This window comes from Pan troglodytes, chromosome 15 (genome assembly GCF_028858775.2).
Source record: "Pan troglodytes isolate AG18354 chromosome 15, NHGRI_mPanTro3-v2.0_pri, whole genome shotgun sequence".
NCBI classification, from domain to species: Eukaryota; Metazoa; Chordata; class Mammalia; order Primates; family Hominidae; genus Pan; species Pan troglodytes.
This window is the reverse complement of record NC_072413.2, coordinates 18810205-18838054: the sequence shown is the minus strand read 5'-3', so window position 1 is coordinate 18838054 and position 27850 is coordinate 18810205. Positions and strand designations below refer to the sequence as shown.

Genomic DNA, 27850 nt, shown 5'->3' with positions numbered 1-27850 from the left:
ATGTAAGGACATGTAAATTTATTCTTTTAATGTCATTTATCCTGGTTGAGGCAAATGCCCATAGTCTAATCCCATGGTGGCTAGTGTTTCTTTTTTTTAATCATATACTACAAAAACAATTTTTAGGATACACCAGAATATATGTATATGTACTTTTTTTTTTTTTTTTTTTTTTTTTAAGAAACAGGGCCTCACTTTGTTGCCAAGGCTGGTCTCCAATTGCTGGGATTACAGATGTAAGCCACTGTGCCCAGCCAAAAATAAATATAAATAAATAAAAGGAAATATAAAAAAAGATATAAGTATAAAATATAAGATAAAATGTAATTGGGCATACAGAACCCTTTTTGGAGACCACAGATCTCATTAATCCCATAACTCATTAACAGTTTTTTGGAATGAAATTAGTGAATTTTGCAATCTGAAGGATAAATGTCCAGTTTATTTTCTAATATCACCAGTATGATATTGGACTTCATTTCTTATCAAAAATGATCTAGAAAACCTTTTATACATAGTAACAGTGGAAAAAACTTGAGTTGACAATGGATGCAATAGTTCATTTACAGTACATATACAACCTAATTGTTCCATACAGTTTGTGAATCAGAATTATGACTGGAGGCCAGGCACCATGGCTCACGCCTGTAATCCCAGCACTTTGGGAGGCTGGGGCGGGCAAATCACTTGAGCTCAGGAGTTTGAGACCAGCCTGAGCAACATGGTGAAACCCCGTCTCTAACCAAAAATAGAAAAATTAGCTGGGCATGGTGGTTGATGTCTGTGGTCCCAGCTGCTTGGGAGGTTGAGGCAGGAGGATTGCTTGAGCCTGGAAAGTGGAGGTTGCAGCGAGCCAAGATTGTGCCACTGAGTGACAGAGACAGACTCCATCTCAAAAATAAAAAAAAAAAAGAATGATGACTGGAGAATCCCAAGACTTCCAGAGGGCTGAAAGCTTCCAGCTATAATTCAAATAAGACTTACATCCCCTTTACAAAGGGAGCAGCATTTACCTGATGAAGCTGCTGATGGTGTGGGCTGGTGCACAAGGCACGGTGACGGACTGACAGGCCTGGCCTCTAAAGTGGTTTGAATGTACCTCTGTCCAGGAAAAGAAAATCACACCTCCTATTTATGTTTACTTTTATCTAAAAGAAAAGAATTTTCCCAGTATTTACCATGCAGATTGAACCCACATAGTCACTGAATCCATATGATACAGTGTTATGTGTTATGTGTAATAGTTGAGGTTTTCTGAGCATCCACAATCTGAGGGCATTAATGGCACCCCTTCACTCTTTTTTTTTTTTAGTTTTGGTTTCTATATAATTTGACTTATAGCAATTTATCTTTCAATTGTAGATGGATTTGGAAGTATATTATTCAGTATTAACCAAATTAACTGTCTAAAATTGATATAAACCTTTTTTTTTTTTTTGGGGCGGAGTCTCACTTTGATGCCCAGGCTGGAGTGCAATGGCGCGACCTCGGCTCACTGCAACCTCCGCCTCCCAGGTTCAAGTGAATCTCCTGCTTCAGCCTCCTGATTAGCTGAGATTACAGGCGACCGCCACCACGCCTGGCTAATTTTTGTATTTTTAGTAGAGATGGGGTTTCACCGTGTTAGCGAGGATGGTCTTGATCTCCTGACCTCGTGATCCGCCTGAGTCGGCCTCCCAAAGTGCTGGGATTACAGGCGTGAGCCACTGCGCCTGGCCTAAAATTGATATAAACCTTAAAAATATTATTATTAAGAAACTATGGGCTGGGCATGGTGGCTTACGCCTGTAATCCCAGCAATTTGGGAGGCCGAGGTGGGCAGATCACTGTAGATCGGGAGTTCGAGACCAGCCTGGCCAACATGGTGAAACCCTGTCTCTACTAAAAATACAAAAATTAGCCAGGCATGGTGGTGAGCACTTGTAATCCCAGCTACTCGGAGGCTGAGGCAGGAGAATTGCTTGAATCCAGGAAGCAGAGGTTGCAGTGAGCTGAGATTGCACCACCACACTCTAGCCTGGGTGACAGAGTGAGACTCCGTCTCAAAAAAAAAAGAAAAGAAACTATGGCTTGAAGATAATATTAATAACACAGGGACAAGGGAACAATAAGGAAGTGACAGAGGTCAGAGGTGAAATTCTATCTCCAGTGCAAATCTTTTTCACCTATATTTAAGCAAAAAAAGTAATGACTAATCAAATAGAAGAAATTGGGTAAGAAGCTTACAAATTATGAAGACTATTTCAAATATGGATTTACATACATTCATCATTATAAATGGTGAACTTTTTTTTTTTTTTTTTTTTTTTTGAGACAGAGTCTTGCTTTGTCACCCAGGCTGCAGTGCAGTGGCGTGATCTCGGTTCACTGCAACCTTCGCCTTTTGGTTTCAAGCGATTCTCCTGACTCAGCCTTCCGAGTGGCTGGGATTAGAGGCACCAGACACCACGCCTGGCTAATTTTTGTATTTTTGTAGAGACGGGGTTTCATAAATGGTGAACCTTCTTTTAAATGGATATTGTGCCTTGAAATATTAACTAATGAATGTACTACATTACGTTAGTATATACTTCATAAATCAACTTACACTATGAAATTTCTCTTTTGGCCATCTAAAAAGTTTAGAAACCTTTGCTCTAGACTAGATAATACATTTTGCCAGTTGAACCCAATCTTAGGGCTAGAGCCAACAGATTAAGTGGTAACATAACAGCCATCCCATAAACAGTGTTGCATAAATTTTGTTCCAAACTTCGGGCCAACCCTGTTTTTAATCTTTCCAAGCCTTTAAAACATTTTGAGTAGGGTAGATTGTATGTGAATTCCTCACTTCCTCTATCTTGGACTTTCCACATGCCTGGTTTCTGAACTTCTTGCTCTGGTCTCTGACCTCTCTCTAGTCATCCCTCATTTGCTTTTTTTCTTTGAGACAGTCTTGCTATGTTGCCCAGGCTGGACTCTAATTCCCGGGTCCTGGGCTCAAGTGATCCTTCTGTCTCAGCCTCCTTGGTAGCTGAGATTATAGGTGCATGCCACTGTGCCTGGCCTTCTCATTTGTTTTTCTCACTCTATGCCCCACATTCCACAGAAAATGGGAAGCTTCCCTTCATGGCCATGCTTCGGAACCTGTGCAACCTGCTGCGGGTTGGAATCAGTTCCCGCCACCATGAGCTCATTCTCCAGAGACTCCAGCATGCGGTATGTGTGAGGGGCTGGTAGCCATGGGGCCCAGCAACTAGATGTGCATGTGGAGAGGCCACTGCTGCTTTAGAGGCCAGGCTTTTTCAGGTGGCAGAGGCAGGTATGGCCCTCAAGCTGTTTCCATGTGGGCTGTAAGTAGATCTGGGAATACAGCTAGGTTGAGGGAGATAAGTTTGGGGGTTCAGTAAATCCTTTGAGAAGTTACAGTAGAGTATAAGAACTTTCATTTTAATTTTCTGAGCTCAGTGACTTACGAGGAAGAGACACTTGTGTGATGTAACTGATTTCAGAAGGAGTCTTTGTTTTTTATTTATAGAGATGGGGTTTTGCCATGTTGGCAAGGCTGGTCTCAAACTCTTGAGCCCAGGCAGTCCACCTGCCTGAGGCTCCCAAAGTGCTGGGATTACAGGCGTGAGCTACCACACCCCGCCCAGTGGGAGTCTTAAAAGAAACAGGGCTCCTTCTGTTACTTTCTCTTCTTTTGTTACCTTTTCTCACATCCTAAAATGATGACTTTTTTCTTCCTTCTTATTACTCCTTTTCTATATCTCTTGTCTAAGTTCATTTTGTCCTTCTGTACCTTCCCACAAAGCTAATAGAGTGGACCCCTGAAGCCCCCCATACTCCCGGCTCCTGTGCTCATGACCCCTCCCTCCTTTGCTTTCTAGAAGTCAGTGATCCACAGTCGGCAGTTTCCATTCAGATTTCTTAACGCCCATGATGCCATTGATGCCCTTGAGGCTCAACTCAGAAATCACGGTATTCTCCCCTTTCTTCCAACTCCTCTTTGCCTCCCACATCTGACAATAAATGAAGCAGCAGCACCAATATTTTTAGCCTCTTGCTTTGCAGTCTCAGGGTGTGTCGGGGTGGGGGGCAGAGGTCAGGCACTTGCCAGCCCCAAGGGTTGGGGCTCAGGTCACATTACTGGTAGGAAAAGATGAGGGAATAGAAGCTGCCTAACTCGGAAATTTACCTGTCATCATACAGCATTGCCCTTTCCTTCGAATATAACACTGATGAGGCGGATACTAACTAGAAATGAAAAGAACCGTCCCAGGCGGAGGTTTCTTTACCACCTAAGCCGTCAGCAGCTTCGGATGGCAATGAGGATACCTGTGTTGTATGAGCAGCTCAAGAGGGAGAAGCTGAGAGTACACAAGGCCAGGTATGTATGCACTGTCTGGGAGCCAAGGGTGGGCAATCGGGGCTACCCTGGCACAGGTTGGAAGTCATCTGGGAAGCCCAACTGTTTTTCTGTAAAGGTTTGCTTGTCAGTCATCGCAGTGGCTCAGAACTGCCTGGTTTCTTGCACAACACACCTTGTCTTTAACATTGTCCTAAAGAGAGATCATGAAACAAAGTCTACTCCTAGACCTCCACTCTATTATCTGTGATTGTTTTATTGGTTTATGTGGATTCCTTTCTTTTAGTTATGCTGATGTATGGTGGTGTATGCTGGTGTCCTCTCTGCTTCTGCTCTGATTCATGGTTTTCTTTTTCTTTTCTGTGACATGTTTGTTTTTCTTTTTGTTTCTATCTCTTTCTGTATTTTTTGACCCATTCATCTTTTTTGTTTTTGTTGTGTGTGTGTGTATTTTGAAATACACACAAAGATAGTTACCATCAGCAGGCTCAAAGACAGATGTACCATCTGTTTTGTAGGCTTGATGAAGTCTCAGCTGTCTTTTTAAGTGGTTCATCAGTATCTTACACTTATTTTTACTCAAAACAAACACAGGACTCACTTAACTTTCTAGAGGGCTCAGTAACTAGGAATCTCCTGAATCAGTAGCTGAACAGAGGGCCATTTAAGAATCAAGCCTGGCCGGGTGTGGTGGCTCACGCCTGTAATCCCAGAACTTTGGGAGGCCGAGGCAGGTGGATCACAAGGCAGGCGGATCATGAGGTCAGGAGTTTGAGACTAGCCTGGCCAACATGGTGAAACCCCCTGTCTACTAAAAATACAAAAATTAGCCGGGTGTGGTGGTGGGTGCCTGTAATCCCAGTTACTTGGGAGACTAAGGCAGGAGAATCACTTGAACCCGGGAGGCGGAGGTTGCTGTGAGCCGAGATCGCGCCATTGCACTCCAGCCTGGGCAACAAGAGTGAGACTCTGTCTCAAAAAAAAAAAAAAAAAAAGCCCAAGGGGCCAGTCCAAATGGTATTTGTGTACTGACCAATGTAGCCACTAGCCACATGTGGCTATTTAGCAGTTGAAATATGCTAGTGAAGTCTGAGTTGAGACATGCTAGGTTTTGAAGGCAGTCTGAAAAAAGAGTGTGAAATATTCATAATTTTTGTATTAATTACAGGCTGACATGAAAATGTTTTCATATATTGGGTTAAATAAAATGCAGTATTAAATTAATTTTAGCCAGGTGCAGGTGCTTGCACTTGTAGTCCCACCTACTTGGGAGGCTGAGGTGCTGGGATCTCTTGAGCTCAGGAATTTGAGGCTGCAGTGAGCTATGATCATGCCACTGCACAGACTAGGCAACAGAGGAAGACCCTGTCCCTTTTTTTTTTGAGACAGGATTTTATTCCCATCACCCAGGCTGGAGTGCAATGGCACAATCCCAGCTCACTGCAACCTCTACCTCTCGGGCTCAAGTGATTCTCCTGCCTCAGCCTCCCAAGTAGCTGGGATTATAGGCACACACCACTGCACCCAGCTATTTTTTGTATTTTTTGTAGAGTTAGGGTTTCACCATGTTACCCAGGCTGGTTTCAAACCCCTGAGCTCAAGCGATCCAACCACCTTGGCCTCCCAAACCAAAGTGCTGAGATTATAGTCATTAGCTAAGGACCCTGGCTCTTTTTTTTTTTAATTGAGACAAAGTCCCACTTCGTCACCCTGGCTGGTGTGATCTCAGCTCACTGCAACCTCTGCCTCCCCTGTTCAAGTGATTCTCGTGCCTCAGACTCCCAAGTAGCTGGGATTACAGGTGCATGCCACCACACCCCGCTAATTTTTGTATTTTTAGTAGAGACAGGGTTTCACCCTGTTGGCCAGGCTGCTCTCAAACCCAACCTCAAGTGATCCAACTACCTCGGCCTCCCAAAGTACTGGGATTACAGGCGTGAGCCACCATGCCTGTCTTGTCTCTTAAAGAAAAGAAAAGTTAATTTCACCAATTTATTTTTACTGTTTAAAATGTGACTATTAGAAAATTATATGTGTATAATTTAAGTTTAATTTGATTTAATTGTAATTGAATTCTACTGGATAGTGCTGGGAAGACTACTGATTTTGCTAGATTAAAAAATTAGTATAAAAAACTTTAAATATGCACACAAGTAATAAAAATATAATAGACTTCCATAAAACTGTCAGATTCAGTGATTATCTAGATTTTATTACATTTTCTTTTTTTTCTTTTCTTTTTTTTTTTGAGACAGAGTCTTGCTCTGTCGCCCAGGCTGGAGTGCAGTGGCACAATCTCGGCTCACTGCAAGCTCCACCTCCTGGGTTCACACCATTCTCCTGCTTCAGCCTCCCGAGTAGCTGGGACTGCAGGCACCCACCACCACGCCCGGCTAATTTTTTTGTATTTTTTTTTAGTAGAGATGGGGTTTCACCATGTGAGTCAGGATGGTCTCGATCTCCTTGTGATCCGCCCGCCTGGGCCTCCTAAAGTGTTGGGATTATAGGCGTGAGCCACCGTGCCCGGCTTACATTTTCTTTACTGATCTTTTTTTCTTTTTCTTTTCTTTTGAAGATATTTTTAAAACAAATGTCAAATAATAAGACACATTTTATTTCACCTTTCCTTATTTCGTGTGTGTTTCTTTAAAAAGGGACATTTTTTATACAATGAGAATGTCATTAATATACCTGACAAAACTAAAAATAATTCCTTGGTGAAATCATCTGTTATTTAGTCCATATTCAAATTTTCCAATTGTTTAAAAATATCATTTCACAGTTTTATTCAAATCAAGATCTAAACAAGGTATACACATTACATTTGGTTGTTAAGTCTGTTATGTCACTTTTAACCTTTTAATTGTTCTTATGGCATTGAGCTACTGTGAAAACTAGGTTCAGGGACCCCAAAGAATATCCCATATTCTGGATTTGCCTCCTTCCTCATGATGTCATCTAACTTGTTTTTCTGTTTCATGTTCACTGGGCATTAGCTCTAAAGCCTTGAACAGATTTAGATTTGCCAAGTAGTTCATAGGTGATCCTATATATATACTATTTAAGTGGGACCACTACTCAGTAATGCTAACATTGATCAGCGCTTTTAGGTAGTAATAGCCTAATCTCTCCACAGTAGTTAATGCCTCATCCATTGGTGATCTTTACGTGAACCAATTGTTTCATTGGCGGTTGCAGAATGAGGGTTTTATCATTCCTGCATATTTTTTAACTGGAATTTTAAAAACAGCCTCCCTTATCAACTATATTTATTTAGTTACCCGGAAATAGATTGTATGGGAAAGGTGGGATGAATATTCAATTTATTCTCCTTCAATTGCCAGTTTTCAGAGTAAGGAGTTAGCATTTGTTTTTTAAAATACAATTTAAAACTATGTAGCCATTAAATCTTGCTTCATGAAGTAAGAATGGATTCATGTGGTAAGTGTAGCTAGTGGGTCTACAGGTGACTTCCCCTCTCCTACCGTGAGTGTGGATTAGAAGAATCCTATAGAATGGGGGCAGAGGGAAGCTCTCTCCCAGTCCTCTACACCAGAAATGGAGTGGACTGTGGAAGGGGGTGTGGTGCTTGAGGGAGGGAGAAGACTCAATACTTAGTGGCAACTTCTCATCTCCCCGTCTGCCTCTAAGGGGCAGATAAGTCCCTGAGCCCCTGTGTCTGTGTCTTTCTTGCATGTAGACAGTGGAAATATGATGGTGAGATGCTGAACAGGTACCGACAGGCCCTAGAGACAGCTATGAATCTCTCTGTGAAGCACAGCCTGCCCCTGCTGCCAGGCCGCACTGTCTTGGTCTATCTGATAGATGCTAATGCAGACAGGCTCTGTCCAAAGAGCAACCCACAAGGGGTAAGAAAATAAAAAGCATCCTCCAAGGGGTTGGGTTGGTAGAATGCTGGGGATCCTGAGCACTATCCTGTTCCCAGAGCTGGTTTTCCCAGGCAAACACTCAGACTGAAATAAATGATATGAATTTGCTTCCAAGTATCAGTCCTTGGTTCCTAGGGGCAATTCCTAGGATGTTGTTTCAACCAGGTTTATGGATTATAATACTAACATTTCACCTTTGGCTGGTACTTGGTACTCTCTAAATTTCCATCACCAAAATATGTCTCACTTTCACCTCGCTACATCCTGGTGTTGAACTTGGGCAGGGATCCTGGCTCCTCTTTTCCTCCCTCCACAGTCAGCTCCTCCTGAGGGCTGCTGAAGCTGACCCCTCCTAACTTGGGATTTTACGCCTTTTCTTATTCCCTCTAACCAATGGAAGGGTTTGGCCTCCAGGGCTGGCTGGGCAAGGGTGAATTCCAAAGCAGGGAAGCTTTATTTCCCCTGACACTTGTCCAATCAGCCCCCGCTGAACTATGCGCTGCTGTTGATTGGGATGATGATCACGAGGGCGGAGCAGGTGGATGTCGTGCTGTGTGGAGGTGACACTCTGAAGACTGCAGTGCTTAAGGCAGAAGAAGGCATCCTGAAGACTGCCATCAAGCTCCAGGCTCAAGTCCAGGTCAGACACTCAACACCCACCATCCAAAAATACATGAAGGACACAGGCCTGGGAATAGCCCAGATATTTGGTAAAGGCACAGATAATACACAGTTCTGAAGATTTCCCAAACAGACTGCAAGACTGCAGTGTTTGTCGCTTACTGTGCAACCACATAACATGAAGTCTCTTTCCTTCAGGAGTTTGATGAAAATGATGGATGGTCCCTGAATACTTTTGGGAAATACCTGCTGTCTCTGGCTGGCCAAAGGGTTCCTGTGAGTATTAATCCCTGAGAAACCCTCTCCCTCCCCCCACATTTTCCTCTGCAACTGATATATTTCATTTCTTGACCTTTAGAGCTGACTTCTCCAACCACATACAATAGTCAGATCAGCTCTACTGGCTACAACCCCCTACCCAGTGGTGTGCTGCTGAATATCTAACAACCAGCTGCCTAGAAAAATAAGCCTTGGTCAGTAGCATCTGCTAAATTTCCATGGTGTAAACAGTCCTACCGTGGCTGATTTCAAGCTATCGACATGATGCTACTGAACATAGAGTTGGGAAAAGACGCTCAGGAGCACACTGCTGTGTAGTATTCTCACACTCCTGATACAGTAGATGTAAATAAGCACGCGTAGATAATAGTAAAATGTAGTAAAATTATTAGGAAGTTATACATTTTGAGTATTTATTACATTTGTTTTATTTTCTAATTTTTATTTTTTGAGACAGGGTCTCACTCCGTTGCCCAGGCTGGAGTGAAGTGGCTCGCTTATAGCTCACTGCGACTAAAACTCCTGGGCTCAAGTGATTCTCCTGCCTCAGCCTCCCAAGTAGCTGGGACTACTGGTGTGTGTCAACATGCCCAGCCACATTTGTTTTAAATATAACTTATTTAATGTTTTAAATGTATACAATTTAATGTTTAATAATGTCCATCTTTAACAACTGCCCACAAACTTCCTGAAAACTTAACAATCAGCTCTCTTGAGCCTGAATGAGCCAGCTGCAGTATACCACTGCCCCACTCCAACCTCCAGTTTGATGTCCCCTGTAAGTTAAAATGCAGTGGCTTCCCTCATTCTATGTGCTCTCAGGAGCGGTACTCCTCTCAGAGTTCTCCTAATCCTCCTGTCCTCAGAAAGCTCATATCTTAATGTCCTGGGCTGTCTAGCATCCCTTCTCTAGCATCTTCTCCCCTTTCATCTTACAGGTGGACAGGGTCATCCTCCTTGGCCAAAGCATGGATGATGGAATGATAAATGTGGCCAAACAGCTTTACTGGCAGCGTGTGAATTCCAAGTGCCTCTTTGTTGGTATCCTCCTAAGAAGGGTACAATACCTGTAAGGGTGCTTATACTTCCTGCTCAGTGTCAGAAATCAGTGGTCTACATTTCCTCTCTATGCCTGCCAAAGCACAGGACACTCCCACTTGGCAGGGATCTCCCTAACTCTGCCTTCTTACCTCTGTTGCACTTCAGGTGGATACTTTAGCCTAACTCTGTACCCCTCCGGGAGAGTCCACCCTAGCCCTAGCCTACCACATAACCCTATTAAAGGTGCAGAAGTGGGGTTTTCATCTTGGGATGTTAGTGGGCAGTGACTGTGTTCCAGGTATTGTTTGTGATGGTTAATGACTGCTTCTTCCTTTGCCAGGTCAACAGATTTGAATCCCAATGATGTGACACTCTCAGGCTGTACTGATGCGATACTGAAGTGAGTACAGAATGGATACTGAAGGGTTGGATACTTTGTTGGAAAGTTTTTAGGAGATTATCTCTACTCCAGTCACTTTTTTTTTTTTTTTTTAAGACAGAATCTCACTCTGTCGCTCAGGCTGGAGTGCAGTGGCACAATCTTGGCTCACTGCAACCTCCATCTCCTGGGTTCAAGCAATCCTCCTGCCTCCACCTCCCGAGTACCTGGGACTACAGACATGCACCACCATGCCCGGCTAATTTTTGTATTTTTAGTAGAGACGGGGTTTCACCATGTTGGTCAGGCTGGTCTTGAACTCCTGACCTTGTGATCCACCCGCCTCAGCCTCCCAAAGTGCTGGGATTACAGGCGTGAGCCACCGCACCCGGCTCCAGTCACTTCTTTTTTAAAGTAAGGTAGTTCACTCCTCTTTTACAGCCATCCAGGCATAGCAGCAACACAGTGTCACAGGGACCCAGGCACTTTCTCTCTTATTGCTCCATGATCCTCAAATACTCAGCTTCTACCTCATAATTCAATATGTCTGCCTGAGCTCCAGCCATCTTGGTATTCAGCCAAGTTTGTATTATATCCAGTAGGAAAGAAGAAAGGGGACATGGGAGATTTCACTGTCAAGAGTTGGCCATGTCACCGTGGCTTCTGTTCAATTCTTGATCCGGAGAAAATTACGTCTATTTAAGCTAAAATTATAGAAATCTTTTCACGTTTTTTTTTTCTCTGTCTCTCCATCCTTTGCCTTCTTATTTACTTGTTTTCTCCCCTGGCTTTTCCTCTGGATACCATCCATTTCCCTCAACTCCTATGAGGAAGCCTCAGGCACATTCCTCCTTCTCCAGGGGGCCTTTATGGCTGGCACAGAGCTGCTCAAGCCCAGACTGGGATGGCTTTCCCTAGCCCGTTGCCCCGGCCCAACAGCAAGTTTGTGATTACCATGCACAGCAGGAGGGGCTAGAGCTGGGCTTCTCTTTTCCTTCATTCCTGTGATTCTGCATCCTCATTTATTTTAAGTCTGCATAAACTGCTTATGGTCCTCTTCTTAAGGAGCTTGACTTAACTGGTGACCAAACCTGGACATATCTTTTTCCCCCTGCCCTTTTCGGAAGACCTCACTGATTTCGACCTGTGGTATTCTACTCTCATTTATCTTGTTATTTATGTCAGGTTCATTGCAGAGCATGGGGCCTCCCATCTTCTGGAACATGTGGGCCAAATGGACAAAATATTCAAGATTCCACCACCCCCAGGAAAGACAGGGGTCCAGTCTCTCCGGCCACTGGAAGAGGACACTCCAAGCCCCTTGGCTTCTATTTCCCAGCAAGGGTCAGTCTGTGTTTCTATGCCTTTGTGAATTGGGAGGGGCTGCAGTCAAACCTTGGGAAACCCTGGGGCTGAAATTCTAGCTGGTGAGGTGCCGCTTGTTCTCTTCATGAAGGCATGCTTCCTCTTTCTCAGGCGGAGGTTTCTCTACCACAGGGAGTTGTCAGATTGTGAGCAAGCCCTTCCTTTCTCTACTGAGGAAGGGAAGTCAGAATGCAAAGATGACGGCAGACATCATGGCCATATGGCCATATGGCCAGGGCGTAGGCAGAGGGCTTAGGAGCACAGGTTCTGGCTTTTTCATTGTGGCTTTGCCAAATAGTAGTTTGAATCTGGCTTAGTTGCTTAATTTCTTTTTTTTTTTTTTTTTTTTTGAGACGGAGTCTCACTCAGTTGCCCAGGCTGGAGTGCAGTGGCGCGATCTCGGCTCACTGCAAGCTCTGCCTCCTGGGTTCACACCATTCTCCTGCCTCAGCCTCCCGAGTAGCTGGGACTACAGGCTCCCGCCACCATGCCCGGCTAATTTTTTTTTTGTATTTTTAGTAGAGACAGGGTTTCGTCATGTTGGACAGGCTAACCTTGAACTTCCGACCTCAGGTGATCTGCCCGCCTCAACCTCCCAAAGTGCTGGGATTACAGGTGTGAGCCACCGCGCCTGACCAGTTGCTTAATTTCTTAAAGCTATAGTTTCTTGCTGGACGTGGTGGCTCACGCCTGTAATCCCAGCACTTTGGGAGGTCGAGGCGGGCAGATCACCTGAGGTCGGGAGTTCAAGGTTAGCCTGTCCAACATGACTAAACCATGTCTCTACTAAAAATACAAAATTAGCCGGGTATGGTGGCTCATGCCTGTAATCCCAGTTACTGGGGAGGCTGAGGTGGGAGAATTGCTTGAACCCTGGAGGCAGAGGTTGTAGTGAGCCGAGATCGCGCCATTTTACTCTAGCCTGGGCAACAAGAGCAAAATTCTGTCTCAAAAAAAAAAAAGTTATCGTTTCTTGATTGCTAAAATGGACATAATGATAGTGCTTACCTCACAGTGCTGTCATGAACAAACAGTAGTAAGTATATAAAAATGATTACCAGAAAAAAGAGAGGTGTACAAGAAATAGCAAGTGGGCATTAAATTCCAGGGCCCTGCAGTTGAGACCACTAGCAGGTGCTTCTCTGAAGGCCTGCTGGGCACCCATCTGCTGTCTGTTGTACCTGGCTTGTGCTCAGTGCTAAAGGGTGATCACAGCAGTGTCTATGGATGGGGGGTGGGAATCATCCCTAGACTGAGCCCAGCTCTCTGCTTATCCCCAGATGGCGCAGCATCCGGCTTTTCATTTCATCCACTTTCCGAGACATGCACGGGGAGCGGGACCTGCTGCTGAGGTCTGTGCTGCCAGCACTGCAGGCCCGAGCGGCCCCTCACCGTATCAGCCTTCACGGAATCGACCTCCGCTGGGGCGTCACTGAGGAGGAGACCCGCAGGAACAGGTGTGGGGGCTGCAGAGAAGAGGGGCTGGGTTGGAGATGAGGGGCTTGAGTGGTGGACCTGAGGTGGGCATGGTTGGGGCTGCAAGAATGGATGAGGGTGAAGGCGGGAGTCGCTCCTTGGATGCTAACAAGAGCAGCCTACCTTTTCTTTACTCAGTTGCGAGTCAGGGCCCCGTCTCCCTGTTTGTGCCTATGTTCCCTGATACCATGCCCCCAGTGACTCCCACACGTCCCTATCATCATGCCTACAGACAACTGGAAGTATGCCTTGGGGAGGTGGAGAACGCACAGCTGTTTGTGGGGATTCTGGGCTCTCGTTATGGATACGTTCCCCCCAGCTACAACCTTCCTGACCATCCACACTTCCACTGGGTAAGGCAGACAGGTTTGGAGGGGGGCTGGGGAGGAAGCAAAGGTTGGGGCAGAGGCTGGGAGAAGCCACACTCTGTCAGAAACCCTGCAACTATGAACAGGCAGGTCCTTGAGACTTGAAGTGAAATACAGGCTGAAGATACTGCAAGTGACCATGCTCTAGATGAGAAAAGTCCTTTGAGAAGTGCCTCTGGGGTTGGCCAAGAGCAAAAGTAAGAGGGTGGGTCTGCTTAGGTGTTGCCATCAGATAGATCTGGGTACTGATCTCCCTTCTGTCATCTACAAGTTGTGTGGCTTTGTGTGATGCAGCTTACTCTGACCTAGCCTCCATTTCCCTATATTAAAGAGAAGCAATGACATTGACATTGGAGGGTTATTATGAGAATTGAAAGTCTGTAACAGGGCCAGGTGCAGTGGCTCACGCCTATAATCCCAGCAGTTTGGGAGACCAAGGCGGGTGGATCACCTGAGGTCAGGAGTTTGAGACCAGCCTGGCCAACATGGTGAAACCCTGTCTCTACTAAAAATACAAAAATTATCTGGGCTTGGTGGTAGACACCTGTAATCCCAGCTACTCAGGAGGCTGAGGCAGGAGAATTGCTTGAACCCAGGAGGCGGAGGTTGCTGTGAGCCAAGATTGCGCCATTGCACTCCAGCCTGGGTGACAAGAACAAAACTCAGTCTCAAAAAAACAAACAAAAAAAAAACAAAAAAAAAATCAAAGGTCTGTAACAGAATACTCAATACATTACAGGCATTCAATGAATGTTAGCTATTAGTGCCTTGTTCCAGGAAAAATAAATAAAAATAAATAAAAAACATTAGCTATTAGCTATATTTTATTGCTTGTGCCTGGAGGGAAGGAGAGAGGAACATCAGAGATACAGGAGGCCTGGGGCCTTGGCAGGTCTGGAGGGAGGGTCATTGTGGCCTAGGACTAAACTCACTGTCTCTGCCCTCCCCGCAGGCCCAGCAGTACCCTTCAGGGCGCTCTGTGACAGAGATGGAGGTGATGCAGTTCCTGAACCGGAACCAATGTCTGCAGCCCTCTGCCCAAGCTCTCATCTACTTCCGGGATTCCAGCTTCCTCAGGTACTGTCTGTTGCCTGCAGGTTGGGGCTCCTTCCCCAAAAGGCCAGACAGGCCAGTCTTCTCTCCTCAGTATTCAGAGTATAGAAGGGGAGTGCTATGAGGCAGAAACAGGACTCAGCATGCCTTTGCAGCCCCACGTCAGCCTTGGTGCTGGAGTCAGGAGCTCTCTACTTGAGGAGCTTCAGGAAATTACAGCTATGTCTGGTGGTTGGTGGAGGGAGGCTGGCTGGGGTCTGAGTCTATTCCAACTTTTGGGGTCTTTGGTGGTCAGCTCTGTGCCAGATGCCTGGAAATCTGACTTTGTTTCTGAGTCTGAAGAGGCCGCATGTCGGATCTCAGAACTGAAGAGCTACCTAAGCAGACAGAAAGGGATCACCTGCCGCAGGTGAGCTGAGGGAGGTAGGGAGCACCTGTACAGAGATGTGGTGAGAGGAGCTGGGCCTGCTCTGACCTGGTTGTGCTTGATTTGCCCACAGATACCCCTGTGAGTGGGGGGGTGTGGCAGCTGGCCGGCCCTATGTTGGCGGGCTGGAGGAGTTTGGGCAGTTGGTTCTGCAGGATGTATGGAATATGATCCAGAAGCTCTACCTGCAGGTCAGCAGAAGCACTGGTGACCAGAGGCATGGAGAGGGACATGGGGTGGTCTGGATTGTCCTGGGTAGGATGTAGCTTGGTGGGGGCTCTGTGAGTTTTAGCCTGGGAGTGCTGAGGAGCATGGCACCATGGATAGTCACTGACCCATTTACCCTCAGCCTGGGGCCCTGCTGGAGCAGCCAGTGTCCATCCCAGACGATGACTTGGTCCAGGCCACCTTCCAGCAGCTGCAGAAGCCACCGAGTCCTGCCCGGCCACGCCTTCTTCAGGACACAGTGCAACAGCTGATGCTGCACCACGGGAGGCTGAGCCTGGTGACGGGGCAGTCAGGACAGGGCAAGACAGCCTTCCTGGTACAGAGTCTCAGGGGCCTGGGCAGGAGGGAGGGAAGGCTGTGTGGGCTAAGGAGGTAAGGCACAGGAAGCTCAGGCATGTAAAATGTGACCATGTTTTCTGTTCCTGTCCCATGCAGGCATCTCTTGTGTCAGCCCTGCAGGCTCCTGATGGGGCCAAGGTGGCACCATTAGTCTTCTTCCACTTTTCTGGGGCTCGTCCTGACCAGGGTCTTGCCCTCACTCTGCTCAGACGCCTCTGTACCTATCTGCGTGGCCAACTAAAAGAGCCAGGTGCCCTCCCCAGCACCTACCAGTGGGTATCCCCCAATGAGCCCAGCCTTGTTGATGCCCATGTACCACCCCTGCTTTTTTTTTCTCTCCCACTGACCCTGACTTCCTCTCCACGTACAGAAGCCTGGTGTGGGAGCTGCAGCAGAGGCTGCTGCCCAAGTCTGCTGAGTCCCTGCATCCTGGCCAGACCCAGGTCCTGATCATCGATGGGGCTGATAGGTTAGTGGACCAGAATGGGCAGCTGATTTCAGACTGGATCCCAAAGAAGCTTCCCCGGGTGAGTGTGAGAAGGAGGTGGGTGTCGGGAGGCAGGCTGGGGAGAAGGAGGGATACGGCACGGAGGAGAGGGGCCTCTCCAATGTGGTTCTCCATTTCTTTCTACCTTCCTGCCCCTTTGCCCAAATATCACAGTGTGTACACCTGGTGCTGAGTGTGTCTAGTGATGCTGGCCTAGGGGAGACCCTTGAGCAGAGCCAGGGTGCCCACGTGCTGGCCTTGGGGCCTCTGGAGGCCTCTGCTCGGGCCCGGCTGGTGAGAGAGGAGCTGGCCCTGTACGGGAAGCGGCTGGAGGAGTCACCATTTAACAACCAGGTTGGGTTCTAGGCCGGGGCCAGTGGGTGTGTGGGGTGAATCTGGGAGCTATGAGGACCTGGGGTGCTGAGGCCGCTAGCTGCCTTGCACAGACCTGCTCCTTTGTTTTCTCAGAAATTCTGTCCATGGGAAGTTGTTAATAAGAAAATTGTGATTCCTGATCATGTCACCCAGCCCTCTTTCCCCGGTGAATGGCCTTTCCAGGGCCTCTCGGGGTGAGGGGATGAGTAAAGTGGTTTTTGGTGGGGTAGGCCGAGCCACAGGGGTTTTCTGGCAGGGCTGGCTGGGCAGAGCAGCATAGGAGAGGGATGGTTTGTGTCCTGGGATGATGCCATGGACCTGGCGTCTGCTGGGGACTCTCAGAGGAGGAGCTGCCTGGCAGAGGGGCTGGTGCTGGGGCAGAGGGCTGGCTGCGGGCAGCCCTCCTGGACCCCACCCTGAGTCCTGAGTCTTGCCAGATGCGACTGCTGCTGGTGAAGCGGGAATCAGGCCGGCCGCTCTACCTGCGCTTGGTCACCGATCACCTGAGGCTCTTCACGCTGTATGAGCAGGTCAGTTCTCGTCACCTTCCAAGTCCTAATCACTACTTCCCATTCTCTCTTCAGCTGCTTTGTCTCATCCCTATCCCACGTCCTTTGCTGTCTTGTGATCACCCACTCCCTATCCTCGCCTCATACCTCGCCTCACTTCCCTCCTACTGTTGTTCTTTACTTTTTCATTCCTCCACACTGTCCTCCTGCTGCCCCTTCCCTATCCCACAACCCAAGCTGCTTCTCCTCCCACTGCACTGAACAAGGCTGTCCTCCCGCCATCCTAGGTGTCTGAGAGACTCCGGACCCTGCCTGCCACTGTCCCCCTGCTGCTGCAGCACATCCTGAGCACACTGGAGAAGGAGCACGGGCCTGATGTCCTTCCCCAGGCCTTGACTGCCCTAGAGGTCACACGGAGTGGTCAGTGCTTGGGGTGGGTTGGTTGGGAGGCTGAGGGCCAGGGTTCGGATTACATTGGTTCCCTTGGGGTCTCAGCAGGCAGTTCAAGGAGAGACTGGGTGTGGTGGGGGCGGGGACACTATATGGTTAGATGAGGGCCTCAGAGAGCTTGAGTTTTCAGGTTTGACTGTGGACCAGCTGCACGGAGTGCTGAGTGTGTGGCGGACACTACCGAAGGGGACTAAGAGCTGGGAAGAAGCAGTGGCTGCTGGTAACAGTGGAGACCCCTACCCCATGGGCCCGTTTGCCTACCTCGTCCAGAGTCTGCGCAGGTACAGGTGCCCCAGCAGAGCTCCCGCTGACCTCTCTGTGCCTTCCCTTCTTTGAGCCGGGGCCCTCTGTATAGCTTCAACAACTGGCTCCCAGACCATGAATGAGCTACTGCTCCAGCTGCTCCAGTTTCCGCTATTTGAGGGGGGAATAGGAGCCCACTGTGTGCCAGGATGCTCACTGACAGGCCTCTTCCTTCTTCTCTCTCCCTTCCTCACACGAGGACAGTTTGCTAGGGGAGGGCCCTCTGGAGCGCCCTGGTGCCCGGCTGTGCCTCCCTGATGGGCCCCTGAGAACAGCAGCTAAACGTCGCTATGGGAAGAGGCCAGGGCTAGAGGACACGGCACACATCCTCATTGCAGGTGATTGCAGCCCAAGTCAGCCTGGGCACTGAGTGTGGGGCTTGGGCCTGGAGGCCAGGACCACCCACTGTGCTCCCATCTGCTGGCCAGCTCACCTACTGCCCTTGGGAATGATGCAGGGCTGAGCCTTTCTCAATATCTGTTCATGCAGCTCAGCTCTGGAAGACATGTGACGCTGATGCCTCAGGCACCTTCCGAAGTTGCCCTCCTGAGGCTCTGGGAGACCTGCCTTACCACCTGGTTAGTTCCTAGACCCCATAGACACCTTTCCCAAAGTGAGTGCTTTGGTTGTTCTGAGACCCCTCTCCCCCTTACCATCTCCACCATCACCGCCGCCATTACCCCTCCCAAACTCCCTTGACCTCTTTCCTTTCAGTTTTCCTGCCCTTGTTCTTCAAGTCCTTTGTCCCAGCTCAGATCCTATCTCTGTATCCAGGTTCTGAGACTAAACTGTCCCTTCTCACCAGCCCCTTCATATCCCTAATGAATTCAATCTGACCTTCTCAGCTCCAGAGCGGGAACCGTGGACTTCTTTCGAAGTTTCTTACCAACCTCCATGTGGTGGCTGCACACTTGGAATTGGGTCTGGTCTCTCGGCTCTTGGAGGCCCATGCCCTCTATGGTGAGATGAGTCACTGGCTGGATTCTTCTCTGAGATATGGGACTCCTGGGTGTGCTTATGGGGGCCCTGCTCAGGGTTGGAGCAGGGGTGTGGGTGTCAGGGAATAAAGATTCAAATTTCCATTTCGAGTTGAAAATGCCAAGAGGGTGAGCACGTGACTCTCAGGAGACCTTTCACCTTGATCTCTTGGACCAGAGATTCTTCAACTTTATTTAGTTAGCATAAAACTATCTAGGAAACTTGTTCAAATTGCAGATCCTTGGGTCTCCATATTCTGGTTTCCTAGGTTTGGAGTGGGGCTCAAAGCTTTGTACTTTTAAGAGATATTCCTGATATAGGGCCAGAGGGCCACACTTTGAGACTTACTATTGTAGACACACCATATGGTTTTATTTGGTGCTGGGGCTAATGGGGTCCAGCTGGCTCCCCACTGACATTCTGCCACCCTTTTATAGCTTCTTCAGTCCCCAAAGAGGAACAAAAGCTCCCCGAGGCTGACGTTGCAGTGTTTCACACCTTCCTGAGGCAGCAGGCTTCAATCCTCAGCCAGTACCCCCGGCTCCTGCCCCAGCAGGCAGCCAACCAGCCCCTGGACTCACCTCTTTGCCACCAAGCCCCGCTGCTCTCCCAGAGATGGCACCTCCAACACACACTACGATGGCTTAATAAACCCCAGACCATGAAAAATCAGCAAAGGTAAGACCTTGACCCCAGACCCTAGTAAGCCCACCAGAGAGCAAGCTGCAGCTCTTTCTGAAACTGAGGAATAAGGATGACCAGAAACACTGGAGAGGGATCCAGGCACAGAAGCACAGAAATCAACTCCTGTTTGCATTCTCTCGTTTATTTCCTCCCTTTCTTCCTACTCTTTCTCTAGCTCCAGCCTGTCTCTGGCAGTTTCCTCATCCCCTACTGCTGTGGCCTTCTCCACCAATGGGCAAAGAGCAGCTGTGGGCACTGCCAATGGGACAGTTTACCTGTTGGACCTGAGAACTTGGCAGGTATGACAATCAAGGAGGGGCAGAATTTACCCTCTGAAAATCCGTGCAGACTGCCCTGAAGCCCTAGATGAGCCAAACACACCTGTTATCACTCTGATTAATTCAGCAACTTTACTGCCTGCACATCAGCTCAAAGGGCTTGGTCAAAAAATCAATCACACAGCAAATATTTGCTGCACACCTTCCATTTAAGGCGCTGTGCTAAGCGTTGCAAGAAACACAGGACTTGGGACATTGTCATTGCCCACCAAGTGGTCAGTTTTGTTGGGAGATAAGACATACGAGGTAAAAAAGGAACCAAAACATAGCCATGTAATCTAATTAAGACATGAGTGAGTTGTGCAGCTATAGGAGGACATAGGATAGAGAAGGGCAGGCACTCTTGTTTGAACAAGGAACCTGAGCAAAGACACAGGAGGGGAATGTTCCTGGTAAATTTGTAAATCGCTGGGAATTATGGCAGCACAGCGTGCTTATGGGAGGCTAATAGTACATTAGGCTGGAGAGGTGAGTCCTAGAACCACAGCCTCTTTCTATCCTCTTTACACTCATGTCATCCCCTACCCCATGTAACCCCATTTTCTCAGACCCATCAAAATTTTCTGTAACTTGGGGAATAGGTATGGGGTTTGGAGTAGGGGAGAAAATGTGGCCCCACTTGGATCACGAGGCCCCCACTTGAACGTGTGCTTGACTTGGAACATAGAGCGCCAAGGACTCATGGCCTTTGTGCCTTGGCCTTCTTTTTGGGTGGGGCCTGGAGTGGTGGGACTTGGAGGGTCAAGGGGATGGCCTGAGCTGCACTCCCTCACCCACTGTCGCAGGAGGAGAAGTCTGTGGTGAGTGGCTGTGATGGAATCTCTGCTTGTTTGTTCCTCTCCGATGATACACTCTTTCTTACTGCCTTCGACGGGCTCCTGGAGCTCTGGGACCTGCAGCATGGTTGTCGGTAAGGGGTCCTCCCCATTTGTCTTGGAATGAGGGCCTTCCCCATTTTTTGGAAGCCCCAGGAGAAGGAAATGAGGAGGGAGCTGATGGCCAGGGTCCAGAGGACTGACTTCATCTTCCTGGGATAGGGTGCTGCAGACTAAGGCTCACCAGTACCAAATCACTGGCTGCTGCCTGAGCCCAGACTGCCGGCTGCTAGCCACCGTGTGCTTGGGAGGATGCCTAAAGGTAAGACTTGGGGTCTGCAGTGGTCAGAGTGGCCCTGAGCCATGACTCACCCTCGTGAATTTGTTCTCTCAGTGCGGCAGAGGCTGCTGACTCCCTGGCCAGAGAAGGCCTTCCCTGCTGAGGGCAGGGTAACTGGACAAGGTTGCTCCTGGAGGTCTGGGACTGAGAAGTTCAGGCATCTCTGTTCAGCATCCTGATTCCTCCTCTCTCTCCCTCAGCTGTGGGACACAGTCCGTGGGCAGCTGGCCTTCCAGCACACCTACCCCAAGTCCCTGAACTGTGTTGCCTTCCACCCAGAGGGGCAGGTAATAGCCACAGGCAGCTGGGCTGGCAGCATCAGCTTCTTCCAGGTGGATGGGCTCAAAGTCACCAAGGTAAGAAGGTCCAGCGTAGCTCTTGGGGGAAGCACAGGAGGACAGGAGTGGAGGGTGGCAGACAACAGACAGCAGCATTCTGGGTCACTTAAGATTTTGCTGAGAGCAGGTCTTCACGTTTCCATTTCTACCTCCCTGTGTAGGACCTGGGGGCACCCGGAGCCTCTATCCGTACCTTGGCCTTCAATGTGCCTGGGGGGGTTGTGGCTGTGGGCCGGCTGGACAGTATGGTGGAGCTGTGGGCCTGGCGAGAAGGGGCACGGCTGGCTGCCTTCCCTGCCCACCATGGCTTTGTTGCTGCTGCGCTTTTCCTGCATGCGGGTTGCCAGTTACTGACGGCTGGAGAGGATGGCAAGGTCAGCTTGCAGAGGGCTGGTGGTGGGTTGTGAGGAGGAGTAGCAAAGGCAAAGAATATCTTGGTGGGGGTGGGGGTCCTTTGTCGAGGAGACTGTGGAGGAGCTTGGATTGCAGGAGCCACGGGGAGAGGGGTGCCGCTGTGTGCAGGGGCAGCTCTCATGAGAAGAGTCTCTGGAAGGAGGACTTTAATGGGGGTGGCTGTAACTCAAAACAGGGAGGAGGACCGGGTGGTGGAGGTGGTATCCTTAAGCCCTTTTCTTGGTTCCCAGGTTCAGGTGTGGTCAGGGTCTCTGGGTCGGCCCCGTGGGCACCTGGGTTCCCTTTCTCTCTCTCCTGCCCTCTCTGTGGCACTCAGCCCAGATGGTGATCGGGTGGCTGTTGGATATCGAGCGGATGGCATTAGGATCTACAAAATCTCTTCAGGTACTGAAATGGGAATGGGTGGGTTTTTGAGCCTTTAGAAAGAGCGCAGCCCCTGCCCCCCACCCCTTCCCAAGTGTCTTACTCCCTTGTTCTCTCTCATTCTCTAGGTTCCCAGGGGGCTCAGGGTCAGGCACTGGATGTGGCAGTGTCCGCCCTGGCCTGGCTAAGCCCCAAGGTGTTGGTGAGTGGTGCAGAAGATGGGTCCTTGCAGGGCTGGGCACTCAAGGAATGCTCCCTTCAGTCCCTCTGGCTCCTGTCCAGATTCCAGAAGCCTGTGCTAGGACTGGCCACTTCCCAGGAGCTCTTGGCTTCTGCCTCAGGTACTACTAGACAGTGGGCAGGGTTAACAAATTACTGTTCTTTTCTTTCTTTTTTTTTTTTTTTAAGACAGAGCTTCACTCTTGTTGCCCAGGCTAGAGTGCAGTGGTACGGTCTCGGCTCACTGCAACTTCTGCCTCCTGGGTTCAAGCAATTCTCCTGTCTCGGCCTCCCGAGTAGCTGGGATTACAGGCATGCGCCTCCACGCCCGGCTAATTTTGTATTTTTAGTAGAGATGGGGTTTCACCATGTTGGTCATGCTGGTCTCGATCTCCTGAGATCACCGAGGTGATCCGCCCACCTCGGCCTCCCAAAGTGCTGGGATTACAGATGTGAGCCATCGCGCCTGGCCCACAAATCACTGTTCCTTTTAAAGACACTAACACCTTTCTCCAAGTTGTATGTATATGTGTATGAAAATACACATGTGCGATTTTGTTTTACAACTTTCAAAGTGCTTTTGAATGCAATTATCTTGCATAATCTGTTTAGACTGTTTCCACTCATTCCTTCACCCTCATTCTGGGACCTCTAAACTCCCAGTAATCCTTTGAGTTTCTGCCCCGTGGGAGACTTTGCTGTGTAAAGGGATAGGTTTCCCTTAGAAGGAGAGAGAGAGATGTTGAGGTGAAAATATAGAATGGCCTAGGCCCTCTCTAGGAGGGAGACCTGGTCCTTACAGGTCGCGAGGTGGAAGTGACACTGGACACTTGAGAAGAGGAGGGGTCTGGAGCAGCTGCTGTGGGAGTACAGTTAGAGAAGCAGAGACAAGGAACTGTGTTCCCGGCCTGAGCTGTGGAGCTGGAGCTGGGAGTGCCGCACGTTCCCGTCCTATGTACACACTCGCTGATGACCCTTGCCCAGGGCCTCTCCACAGCCTTGTGACTCCCTGCATCCCTCCCATGGAGCTGAGCCTCAGGTGTCACCCTCAGCCCCCATGGCCGCTCCTGTCTTTGGCCTCCCAGGGCCTGTCTGGCTTCCTCTTTCAGGAAGCTGTTCCCTCTCTCTTTTTCCAATGCAGAGGATTTCACAGTGCAGCTGTGGCCAAGGCAGCTGCTGATGCGGCCACACAAGGCAGAAGACTTTCCCTGTGGCACTGAGCTGCGGGGACATGAGGGCCCTGTGAGCTGCTGTAGTTTCAGCACTGATGGAGGCAGCCTGGCCACCGGGGGCCGGGATCGGGTGAGCTGCAGAAGGATGCAACCCTGGGGTCCCATAGCCTCTCTAGTTCCTAGATTTCTTAACAACCCATTTCCCATTGCTTCCTCCTGCTTTTTGTTTTGCCAAATCTAGTATAGATCTGTCTGCCTGTGCTTCCTTGTGCCCCCTCTTTCCTTGAAATTTCCTGCCTGAAATGGCTCCAGGGTTCCCATCCTTCCTTTGGTCCTGATTGCTCCCTCTCCTTGGGGCCTATCCAGAGTCTCCTCTGCTGGGACGTGAGGACACCCAAAACCCCTGTTTTGATCCACTCCTTCCCTGCCTGTCACCGTGACTGGGTCACTGGCTGTGCCTGGACCAAAGATAACCTACTGGTGAGTAAAGGGCCAGGGGTGGCACAGAGCCCAGCTGGGTTCCTGGGGCAAGACAACACTCCCCACCTCGTCCTTTTTCTGGCGCCCATTAATAATAGTGATAGCTAATATTTGTCAAACTTGATATGTGCCAGGCATTGAACTAAGCTCTTTTCATATATTGCTTCACTTAATCTTTACAACACCCTGTAAAGTAGATACTCCTTTTATCTCTATTTTTCAGATAAGGAAATTGAACTCAGAACATTTCCAAGGTCATTTATGAAGCTGAGCCAGGGAACTCTCTAATAAGAAAGCCTAGGGCTGGGCACGGTGGCTCACACCTGTAATCCTAGCACTTTGGGAGGCCGAGGCGAGTGGATCACGAGGCCAGGAGTTCAAGACCAGGCTGACCAACGTGGAGAAACCCTGTCTCTACTAAAGATACAAAATTAGCCAGGCGTGGGGACACATGCCTGTAATCCCAGCTACTCAGGAGGCTGAGGCAGGAGACTAACTTGAACCCGGGAGGCAGAGGTCACGCCATTGCACTCCAGCCTGGGCAACAAGAGTGAAACTCCATCTCAAAATAATAATAATAATAATATGGACAATAGCTACCATTTATTGTATGCTCACTGTGTGCCAGGCAGCATGCTAAGTCCTTTTTTTTTTTTTTTTTTTTTTTGAGTCAGAGTTTTGCTCTTGTTGCCCAGGCTGGAGTGCAGTGGCGCAATCTCTGCTCACTGCAATCTCCACCTCCCAGGTTCGAATGATTCTTCTGCCTCAGCCTCCTGAGTAGCTGAGATTATAGGCACCTGCCACCATGCCCAGCTAATTTTTTGTATTTTTAGTAGAGATGGGGTTTCCTCATGTTGGCCAGGCTGGTCTCGAACTCCTGACCTCAGGCGATCCACCTGCCTCGGCCTCCCAAAGTGTTGGGATTACAGGCATGAGCCACCGTGCCCAGCCTAAGTCCTTTATGTAGACGCACTCAGCCCCACAACCACCATATCAGATAGGTACATTATCATTATACTCATTAAATAGTTGGGAAACCCAAGGCTCAGAAAGAGAAACAGACCACAAAGCAGAAAGTAATGAGTGACAGAGCTAGGATTTGAACCCAGGAGAACCCAGGCCCTTAATTACGTGGCTTACTGCCTTCCACCCTACACTACAGATATACCAAAATGCTGGAGGGATGCCGATAATCCCACTCCTCTGACTTCTGACTCTGCAGATATCCTGCTCCAGTGATGGCTCTGTGGGGCTCTGGGACCCAGAGTCGGGACAGCGGCTTGGTCAGTTCCTGGGTCATCAGAGTGCTGTGAGCGCTGTGGCAGCTGTGGTGAGAAAGCAATGGAGACCCCACTGGGGGGTCTCTGGAAGGGCTGAGGGGGCTTTGGGAGACGGTGCATGGAGTATCTAATCCCAGAGGCAAAATGAGCATAAAAATGAGATACCTGGAGATTAGGCAACATAGTAAGACCCCCCATCTCTATAAAAAATAAAAATAAAAATTAGCTGGGTACCATGGTACATGCCTGTAGTTCTAGCTACTCAGGAGGCTGAGGCGAGAGATCACTTGAGCCCAGGATTTCAAGGCTACAGTGAGCTATGATCAAACCACTGCACTCCAGCCTCCAGTGTAACAGAGTGAGACCCTATCTTTAAAAAAAAAAAAAGGAGAAAAAGAAAATGAGATACTTGGGATTGGATTATGGTGTTGAGGCTAAGGGTTGGTGTAAAGGGAGAGAGGAGAGCATGAAAACACAGCCTCTTGGTATCATGAACTTGAGCCACCCGACCCCACTGTCCTGAGCCACCCAACCCCACTGTTCCTGAGTTCTCCTCCCTCATTGACATCTTCCATGCTCCTAATGCTCCACCCACCTCTGTGGAGGAAGTTCTGTTTCCCATGTCCTGCTCAATATGACTCTGCTCTGATCTTGTGCTCTGTGGGCAGGAGGAGCACGTGGTGTCTGTGAGCCGGGATGGGACCTTGAAAGTGTGGGACCATCAAGGCGTGGAGCTGACCAGCATCCCTGCTCACTCAGGACCCATTAGCCACTGTGCAGCTGCCATGGAGCCCCGTGCAGGTAACAAAACGTCAGCCACCTCCCCTTCCCTGCTGTCTCTTCTTTTCTCCCCTGCTCCGTCCCTTCTTCTGACTCAGTCTCTGTGTCTTATCAGCTGGACAGCCTGGGTCAGAGCTTCTGGTGGTAACCATCGGGCTAGATGGGGCCACACGGTTATGGCATCCACTCTTGGTGAGTTCCTGCAAGGACCAGAGTCAAGGGAGGTGGGGAAGGTATGTGGAATAACCTTCTGTTGTGCCCACTCTCATGAGCCCATCTCCATCCCTTCCTCCTAGGTGTGCCAAACCCACACCCTCCTGGGACACAGTGGCCCAGTCCGTGCTGCTGCTGTTTCAGAAACCTCAGGCCTCATGCTGACCGCCTCTGAGGATGGTTCTGTACGGCTCTGGCAGGTTCCTAAGGAAGCAGGTGAGTGAGGCTTGGAGAGAGACAGGGTGTGTTACTGGCACAAAAAAAGGTCAAGGGTGGCCTGATGTCTCTTATCCCAGCAGGATCCCAGCTCCTAATGAAACACGTCCTTTCTTCTCCAGATGACACATGTATACCAAGGAGTTCTGCAGCCGTCACTGCTGTGGCTTGGGCACCAGATGGTTCCATGGCAGTATCTGGAAATCAAGCTGGGGAACTAATCTTGTGGCAGGAAGCTAAGGCTGTGGCCACAGCACAGGTGAGTCGGTGTACCCTTGGTTCTTTGTCTGTGTGAATTCTACCCTGGCTGTGTATTTACTGGGCGTTAGAGGTTGCATATGTGCCTGGGAGGGAAAAGATGGTGCATCCTGGCTCATCAGAAGCACTGAATTGAACTTGTTGTGTACACCAGGCTCCAGGCCACATTGGTGCTCTGATCTGGTCCTCGGCACACACCTTTTTTGTCCTCAGTGCTGATGAGAAAATCAGCGAGTGGCAAGTGAAACTGCGGAAGGGTTCGGCACCCGGAAATTTGAGGTGAAACAGGCTGATGGGTTAATGGGATAGAAACAGCAGTCTCCTCACTCCTGGCATTTTACCCAAATTACTGCACTTCTGCTTCTGAACTAGGTCAATTGGATGTTAGTTACTGAGAGGGACATTATTTTCTGCTTCTGTCCATGGCAATGTAAATGAATAATTCTCAGGTGCCTACTTGATGCCAAGCTCTGGGCCAGGCAGTATGAACCAGTTACAGATCAAATTCATCCTTTAATTAAGGAAGCTCACAGTAGAGGAATGTGCATATATTTAAACGAGCAGCACTATTCAGACTGACTGGGGCTATAATGAAGATACACACACACACACACACACACACACATATTCCTGGGGCTTCAAAATTTGAAAAATTGTGGGAAGGAGTTGGTATTTAAGGTTGGACACTTACAGAATGAGTAGGAGTTTTCTGGACCAGTAAGAGAAGGGAACAGTGTTTCAGGAAGAGGAAGGAACATGTACAGAAGATATGGAGATGTTGAGAGTATGTAGTATATTCTGGGTATAGCCAGCTCCTTGGATTCCTGGTGGGAGTAAGGGAAATGGAATTGAATAGATAAACTGGGGTCAGGCTGTAGAGGGCACAGTGCTAAGAATTTTGGGTGGAATAATTATCTGGATTTTATAAAGAGAACTGGTGGCAGTATGGAAGATGGATGGTAGTAGAGAGATACTAAAGGTAAGGAGACCACATTTACACCTGTAGCTATAGCCTAGGAAAGAC

General features: G+C 48.9%; 1 protein-coding gene across 4 annotated transcripts in view; it reads left to right on the top strand.

Moving 5' to 3' along the window:
- The window catches only part of TEP1 (telomerase associated protein 1), a 47838-nt gene that overhangs the window by 13701 nt on the left and 6287 nt on the right, over positions 1–27850 (top strand). For 2 of the 4 annotated variants that reach the window (XM_016925823.4, XM_016925824.4), the window contains exons 10-49: positions 3089–3198; positions 3870–3960; positions 4192–4369; positions 8049–8217; positions 8720–8878; positions 9058–9135; positions 10077–10207; positions 10520–10579; positions 11744–11902; positions 13204–13380; positions 13632–13752; positions 14720–14844; positions 15116–15229; positions 15321–15438; positions 15597–15791; positions 15911–16086; positions 16185–16341; positions 16476–16655; positions 17114–17206; positions 17473–17605; positions 17766–17916; positions 18143–18276; positions 18428–18516; positions 18784–18898; positions 19354–19594; positions 19776–19899; positions 20724–20848; positions 20976–21075; positions 21294–21449; positions 21593–21805; positions 22076–22229; positions 22337–22549; positions 23569–23729; positions 23966–24079; positions 25302–25409; positions 26028–26160; positions 26255–26331; positions 26436–26568; positions 26691–26827; positions 26981–27105. In XM_016925823.4, the coding sequence (XP_016781312.1) occupies positions 3089–3198; positions 3870–3960; positions 4192–4369; positions 8049–8217; positions 8720–8878; positions 9058–9135; positions 10077–10207; positions 10520–10579; positions 11744–11902; positions 13204–13380; positions 13632–13752; positions 14720–14844; positions 15116–15229; positions 15321–15438; positions 15597–15791; positions 15911–16086; positions 16185–16341; positions 16476–16655; positions 17114–17206; positions 17473–17605; positions 17766–17916; positions 18143–18276; positions 18428–18516; positions 18784–18898; positions 19354–19594; positions 19776–19899; positions 20724–20848; positions 20976–21075; positions 21294–21449; positions 21593–21805; positions 22076–22229; positions 22337–22549; positions 23569–23729; positions 23966–24079; positions 25302–25409; positions 26028–26160; positions 26255–26331; positions 26436–26568; positions 26691–26827; positions 26981–27105 (5527 nt within the window). Of the gene's footprint in view, positions 1–3088; positions 3199–3869; positions 3961–4191; positions 4370–8048; positions 8218–8719; positions 8879–9057; positions 9136–10076; positions 10208–10519; positions 10580–11743; positions 11903–13203; positions 13381–13631; positions 13753–14719; positions 14845–15115; positions 15230–15320; positions 15439–15596; positions 15792–15910; positions 16087–16184; positions 16342–16475; positions 16656–17113; positions 17207–17472; positions 17606–17765; positions 17917–18142; positions 18277–18427; positions 18517–18783; positions 18899–19353; positions 19595–19775; positions 19900–20723; positions 20849–20975; positions 21076–21293; positions 21450–21592; positions 21806–22075; positions 22230–22336; positions 22550–23568; positions 23730–23965; positions 24080–25241; positions 25410–26027; positions 26161–26254; positions 26332–26435; positions 26569–26690; positions 26828–26980; positions 27106–27850 lie in introns of all 4 variants that reach the window. The other 2 variants (XR_010150863.1, XR_010150862.1) reach the window with 2 other exon arrangements.